At 30.1% G+C, this 8,579-nt stretch overlaps 1 protein-coding gene across 1 annotated transcript; it reads right to left on the bottom strand.

The window, feature by feature from the left end:
• Window positions 1–1,210: 1,210 nt before the first annotated feature.
• LOC111041286 (zinc finger MYM-type protein 5-like) lies at window positions 1,211–1,660 on the bottom strand. The gene has a single exon (XM_022325517.1). The coding sequence runs from the start codon at window positions 1,658–1,660 to the stop codon at window positions 1,211–1,213; it is 450 nt and encodes a 149-aa protein (XP_022181209.1).
• Window positions 1,661–8,579: the final 6,919 nt, after the last annotated feature.

Genomic DNA, 8,579 nt, shown 5'->3' on the forward strand with positions numbered 1-8,579 from the left:
ATCCCTTGTTTAAATATTTAATTTCGTCAAAATTTGAATTTTAAATGTCTATGAAAAATTGTATTATAATATTAAATTATTAATAGGTACTTACTGAAAATGTAACACTGTCATCAGCACTGGATATACCCTCTCTTCCATTTTCATAGTCAATTGTAAAAGACAGTAGATCAAAATACCACAGTGTTGGTACGTATATGTCATCGGTAGAGGATCCTGTGCGTTTGCTCGATCGCACTTTGGCCAGTTCTCTTCTGTATGCTGTCCTCAAATTATTAATTTTTTTTTTAACAAAAGCCTCGTCAGCTTCAGGAATTCTTTCTTGGCATTTTAAAACAAGTGCCTCAATGCCTTTATTTCTCAAGTGCTTATTTTTCGAGATATCACTTTTTACGTTCCACAATGCTGGATGATTTTTATATTCATCAATAAAATCGGCCACAAATGTCTTATCAAATTCCAAAGCCATTGTCATAAGTTTAAAAACTTTAAGAACTTTAAAAAATAAGACCGATTAATAGACCAAATTCAAACCAGGACTCAGTCAGTACTAAAATATAATGTAAGCCAACGCGCGGTTGACATCGACAGCACCATACACGCACATACGGGTTTGTCGACATGTCGGAGATTGTCGTGTTGACGCTCCGCGAGCGTCGACGCGCAGACACGACAACACGACGACCAACAGGCCCATACACGTATCAATTTGTCTGCTCGATGGCGTTTGACGATAAGTCTGTCGATAAATCGTTTCGTGTATGGGACGTGTATAAAACTGTCCAACTAAGAAAGTTTTCCATTCCAAATGATTATAGTCCATAACTTTTATAAACAGATCAAAAAGAGCTTGCCCAGTAGTGAATATTGACTCTTTGATGGAAATAAGTCTTTCAAATACTTTTTCTTCTTTTGTATACCGAATCACAAATGAAACTTGTTCTCTTTTTGATATATCAAAAGTAGAATCTATACTTATACTGAAGAATTTAGCATTTTGGATCTCAAATTTAATAATAGATAACATTTCTTGTGCTAGAGCATTTATAAGTAAATTTTGACGTTGCCAAGATATAAAAGAAAGTTCTTTTCTGCCGCTTATTTGAAGATTTGTAATATGAATTGAGAGAGCTGGAGAATACTTTGCCATAAGCTCAACCAAATCTTTAAAATTAAATTTATTTATATTCGACCATTGTTCCCGATGACCTCAAAAAGCCAATGAGTGGTATCCCAGATATTTAGTAATTTCAATCACCTGTCCTACTATTTCACGATTGAAGGCTACTTGCTTCTTTTTTTCTTCAACTATTAATGGTATTAATGGTAACGTTAATTCCCTCATTTTTACTTTAAGTGAAGCTTCTAAATGTGCATCAGTAGTCTCATGACCCATTAAGGATATAGACCCATTTTGGAATTTACAAAATCCATCTGATACCCAGGCTTTCTTACTTTTTTTTCCGAATAACATACAATGTAAGCAAAATATTCGGTTTATATCAGGAGAATAAGTTAACCAATCTCTATGCATCATTGTACCATCTGGTAACTTTCTATAATACCAAGCTTCATGGAAGCATCTGTTGCCAACTTTGGGAAATTGAGAATTTGGTAAATCTTTAGCTTTTGGTTGACATGGGCCCAATTTTAAAATCATATTTATTATCTCTGGAGTAAAACGGGCTATTTTCGAAAAAATATAGTTGGGTCGTTTTTCCAATTAAATGAATTTGATAATGATTCTAATTCATCACTATGTGTATCAAGCTACAAACAAACAAACATATAAGTAAGTATTATAAAAAAAAGCAAAGTATTAAACAAATCATAATATAACATTAAATTACATACTTGACATTCATTTAAAATAGATGATACTGAATCATCAATGTTATTAATGATAGAAATATTCTCCAGAAATTCTAATCCATTATCACTATTTTCAATGTTTTCATATCTTGTTTGTAAATTTAATTCTTGATTCTAAAAATACATAATGTAATACTTTTATTTTTATGACATTTTAAAGAAGTTTAAACTTAGCAATTAGTATATTTATTTATTAGCAATTTACGTTTATTGATAGTTAATCAGTAGTAACTTCAGAAGTGGCCAATAACTTTTCTGATATATTCTCATCATCACTATTTTTTTTATCCATATCAATCAAATTACTAACATTTGATTGGGTTATCTAGAAATGTGTGAATATTTTTTATTTATTATACGCAGAGTAAATGTAGGGTATTAATAGGTATTATTTTACCATAACATACAATTCTTATAAAACTATAATTAACAACTAATTTGACTCAACTATAAATTTGTAGGTAGTATGAAAAAGTTAAAATAACTAGAAAGATTTTTGTATTTTATGTGTACACCCATACTATATTATAATCATTGAAAATAGGATTATTTTCTGTAATGAAAGTTATTAAGAACATAAAAGCAGTAAAATATAAGTAGAAGAAACAAAAAAAATAATAGTAGAAAAATCAAGAATTAAATTTGTAATTCTTTATATAAGTACTTAAAATTTACAAAATTCCAACTTACCCAACAATCATTTCTGTCTCGACAGGAATTTTATGTGTAATAACTTTTTGAATAAGCAATCATTTTCTAATTTAAGTAAACCATTAATAATTAAATAATTTTGAACACATATTAATTTTAGTTAATAGCAGTTTTAAACTAAAATCTAAATTAGGTAATTTAATTTAAAAAAAATGTAATTTATTATATTTTTAATTGTTATAATTGCTCTTACCATAATTACCATAAAAGCATGTACCTATCTATAATTTATGAATTATTATTATTACTTATAACTTGATATAATAGTTTATAGCTGTGTACAATAATAGTTAAAAAGGACTCCGTTAAAAAAATAGTATTGTTTAAATCTCATGTGAATTAAGAAGCGGGTAAATATCCTTATTATGTATGTACTACCTTAAAATATGATAGCTATTTCCTACTTACTTTTAACCTAACCTAACGTGGACTACGCATGCCACATATCAGTTTTCCGTACGGAACATCCAAGGTTATTCATATTAACCGACATTGCCAACCTACAATTTTTTCATACAAAATCAATTTCCACATATAATACAGACCTCATGGCATAAATAAACACCAAATTCGTATATATACAGAATGTCCTACAAGCCACTGTCACATCCATGTACATTGATCTAGTAACAAAACAGTGCCACCGGGAGAGAAACATACTATTTCAAAAGCTATCACTAGCGTCTTACAGCTTATCGGAATTTGCCTACACAATGGGGGAAGGACCTGGCTACACTGCTTTAAAAACCGGAGAAATTGTATACCTAATAAAATGCAAACCTGTAGATGTTGAACTAGACAGAAGTCACAAAGTATGTTTTCAAGAACTCCCAATAATTTACAACAAACAGCATCTAATCATGGCACCCAAGACACACACAATACAGAAATACGGGACAGAAATAGACTGCACCATTATATTACCAACAGGCTACCTTATGGAAGGAGAATGGATTAGCGTGTCACCCGAATACAGCGAGCTAGGATCCAGCAAAACGCCTCAAATTCTTAAACCACAAACAACTTGGACTTGGGCATACAAAAGCCCGGAACACTTAATGAATGCAGGATTATACTCTAGCGACATGATCAATGCTTTACAAAAACATCTCTTATTTCCCCAAGAAGTGGATGCCGCACAAAACAACTTAGCCAGACAAACAATGGGCTACAATACACTTGACCAAGGTCTAAAATTAAAACCATTTATTGATGAACAAATAATAAGTCAATTAGTTGAAGACAAACTCAACAAAATGTGGGGTTGGTTCGCTGGATTTGGAAATTTCATATCTGGACTATTAGGAGTATTTGTAGCATGGAAAATCCTAATGATATGCCTGAACACAACAATCAACATGTCTATATTATATCAAACATTCGGATGCAGCTTCTAGGTATTGGCAGGCATATTTGCTAGTATGACACATTATTTTATGCACAAATCACACTCACATGACAATAAGCAAAAATCAAATATAATATCCAATGAACAAATCACCCACCAAGACACATATCTACTAAATACAGTTCATGAACAACCCATACCCGCACCCAGACAAATGTACCCATTCCTTAGAGTCGAGAAATCTCACTATCAAACACCCAGAAGAACTTTATAACAATTTCACCACAATATTATCACACCAAACCATAATTAAATACAATTTACCCCACCTAAATTAAATAACAGTATTTAACTTCATTCTATAAAATAACTTATATCATAATTTAGAAACATGGGATATCACATTGATCTAATGAAAAAAATACAAATAGAGCGACATCCGCCATCACGAAATGACACAAGACAATACAACACAACAACATTTTGGTGCACAACACTAACATCTACATCAAGTAGTCATAACGCAAGTAAAAATACTCCCACAACAAACATAATATCAGAAGTAAATCGAATAAGAATATTGGGAAATTGTTCTACCCACATAAACTACATGATAAAACAAAACAACAGATATCTATCAACAATACACTTCTACAAAGAAAAACTGGCAATCACCTATGGTAAAAAATACAACAATATTAAACAAGCTATTTATACAGACAATTTGAACAACACCTTCATCATATGCCTAAACGAAAACACAACAGACATCAATAATGCCCTAAAGATAATAACAGAGTTAGAACACACCGCAGCATCTCTAAGAATAAAAAGAAAAACCTACCTGCGAGCAACATTCCTATCTGAAATATTCATATGCCTTTCATCACAATTATGGCATATACCAAATTTAAAACCATCACATTTGCTAGAGAAAATCATTGACATAACAGCAATATCAGCCTATTTTATATTAAACGCTGGTTTATTACATGATCCAATATTCATAACTATGACCGGACATCTAGGCAAAGACCGAAAAAAATTCAAAAAAATGCCACCTTCATCACAAATCTTCAACATGCAAAACCAAAATTTATATTATGATTTATACTTCAACATCAGCAACTCCAGACAAAACTTTTTATCAAAAAACTACTCTGAAGAATTTCACAAAAAATTAACACTATACTTCAACGATTCATGCATATTAGACCCATCAATCCCAAAGAAAGACTGGCTAAGAAATATGTCTCGAAACTTCTACACGATGAACAATGAACACATTGGACGCATCATGCTGGCTTACACATTTTACAATTATGGCTTCTTCGTCATAAGAGCACCAGAAATTACACAATTTCAAAACGCAGCCATACCAAATGAAATGGGCAGATTATACATCACATACTACAACACCACACCACAAACACTTATAACAAACATACTATTAAAAACAATTAGCATAACAAAGGACACCATTCTGAAATCAAGAAATAAAGAAATGAAACAAATATGTAAAAAATTATTAAACTTTGAAATTACAGGACTTACAAAATAACAAAATGAGCAAATTAAACATCATAGTCATAGACTTCGATTTCACCACAATGGAACAAACCAGTTTAGTACTCATCTCTGGTGCAATATCCAATATATACCAAGAAGCCCCAATCATAAAATTAAAAGGATCACCTTTACTACTAAGAAAAGACCAAAACACAATACTAAAAATACAAAAAACACAAATCAATATAGTAATCAGAAACATTCTAAAAATCTTTAAAGGAAAAGATCACAAATCTACTCCAATTCTAAACGAACTGAATGAAAGCTTCCTTACAAAAAACAGCAACCTAGACAGAAATTGTATACAAAACTATTGTACATATAAAAACAAAACACCTGTCATCATCACATGGAATGGACACACGGACATGGAAATATTAAAAAGATTAAACATTCAACACAACATACTAAGCCTAAGAAGTTATGATATACACAACAACGGAATATTCTATCTACAAATAATCAACTTAAAAAACAAACAAGTCTTAACACAAACACAATTAGGAGAATTCCCAAAAAAGGAAGATTATTGGACCTCACCGAAACCCACAAGATAACATGCAAGATGACTCGCAATAACACTTATTCACACGACCCAGTCACAGATGTACACTACACCAAATGCCTATTCCACTATTTAAATAGCATAATCGAAATACCAATAAACAATTCAATAAGTAATCAATAAAATGAACCATAAATTCCATTAATTAAAATCCTACTTAAAGCTTAACTTAAAATTAATTCTAAAAATAATTTTCTTTTCTTCTTTCTTCAGCACCAGTAATATGTTGCACACACAGGAAATTGACCCTTCAATCCAAGAATTCATCACATTCAGTAAAGAACTAAGTTTAAACTCCAATCACCCTGAAACAGTATATACAAACTTAGTAATAAGATCCGATACATTAATAACACTAAAAATAATTAATTCAAATATAAATAAACTAGATGTATCAAAATGCACAAAGTTAAGATCATTAGTATGCTCAAATAATAATATCACCAAACTAACTGTTAATGAAAACCTAAAAACGCTAGATTGTGCTAATAACAAATTAACAGAATTCACCCCACCAAAAAAATCAATTCAAATAATATGTTCTAATAACAAATTAACAACTCTAACATTAAGTCGCAAAATAATAGAAGTATATTGTGATTATAATTTACTCAAGCAATTATACTTAAACAGAAATTTAAAAGTCCTAAATTGCAACAACAATCAATTAATAAACCTAAACTTAAACAGAAAATTAACAATTTTATATTGCAAGCAAAATCTATTAACAAAACTTAAACTCAACTCAAATTTATATGAATTACATTGTGCATACAATTTAATAGAAACAATAATTATAAACAGATCATTAGCAAAATTATCATGTAAACACAATAAAATAATAAGCCTTACCTTAAATCATTTCTTTCCACATAAAAAAATATTATTAAAAACGGATTGTGAAGTCATAATTATACCTCAATCATTATCATTTAACATATTCACACCTACCACTCATGATGAAGAAATATGTCCCATATGTCTTGATTCCAATGGACAATTAATAACAACTGATTGAAATCACAAATTTCACCTGAAGTGCATCACTCGCATTCAAAATGATAAATGCCCTTGATGCAGACAAATAATAGAGCAATTGAAGTACAAACGCTACAAACTAGAGTAAACAACATATCATCAATAAAAATATAATAAATAATAAACAAACCGATACAACCAAACCTTCAATTTACATTATTTTAATAAAACACCATAATTTGAGACACAACTGCAAGCAAACCGCTTCATTATTTATTTTTTTTTTTACCTTCAATAAACAACATAAATCATTATAAATTGTTCAACTAATTAATCAATTCTTACTCACCCTAGCCAATCCACGCTATTCAAATAATAGCAATCACCACATTATAATTTAAAGTCATCTTAATATGTCTACCACACAAAAGGAGACATCACAGAATTATTACTCAAAATTAATAATTTAATTTAATTCAATTCAAAAACACATTATAGCTAAACACAGTTTCTTTTCATACAAAATTCACTTCATAACATTAGCCTCAAATACTTAGGTAATGAGATTAAGCGCAATATAAAGTAACTGAGCACAGAAATACGATATTATGCTTACCACATGTTATTTCAAAAACTCCTTTTCAATGTTATCAAACACCATTCGAAGCGGGAAAAGCATTCTTCACAACAACACTATCTGAAGATAGCATCGAGTGCGCTAGATCGATCACACATCTGCTACCAATTTCAACAACACAAGCATCACGAACTGACCTTAGGTCACCACTATATAACAATGAATTATATAGACCCTACGCCCGACCATTACCTACAGCAGCGTTTCCCAAAGTGTGTTCCGCGGAACCTTAGGGTTCCGTGGGACAATGTCAAGGGTTCCGTTAGATGTATGAGATTATTGAGAAAATTATGTTTATTTAATGTTTGTTGTTCAAAAAATGTTTGATTGAAAATTTTTTTTTAAACTAAGTTTAATAATGAAAAGCCATTAACAGTATCGTTAAAATATTATTTGGACTTGAGAGTTTAAGGAATTGATTTTCCTTTTTTAATTTACAAAAATTGTAGTTGATTTGGATTAAACATTAGGGTTCCGCGAAACACAAACAATTTTTTAAGGGTGCCGTGGTCGTAAAAGTTTGGGAACCGCTGACCTACAGCACACACAACAACAAGTGCCTCACATACGAATAATTTGATAAAAGAAAACTAATGTACGTTTACATGTTTTTAATAAGAATTATCAAATAAATACAAAACCACAGTTTAAACAATTGGTTCAATATAATCAAAACAAATTAATGTAATAATTTTAATGTAATATATCTAAACTCTAGATCATAAATTAAATATAATCAATTACTTAAATTAGACATACCATAAGAGTCAAAATCTGACTCATCATTAAACTTACTACTTCTATATTTTATCATCAATATTTCATTAAGAAACATTAAACTTCGTATTAATTTATTTTCGAAAATATACAAATAAACAAAAAAAAAATAAAAAAAAATT

This window comes from Myzus persicae, unplaced genomic scaffold (assembly GCF_001856785.1).
Source record: "Myzus persicae strain clone G006 unplaced genomic scaffold, MPER_G0061.0, whole genome shotgun sequence".
Lineage (NCBI taxonomy): Eukaryota > Metazoa > Arthropoda > Insecta > Hemiptera > Aphididae > Myzus > Myzus persicae.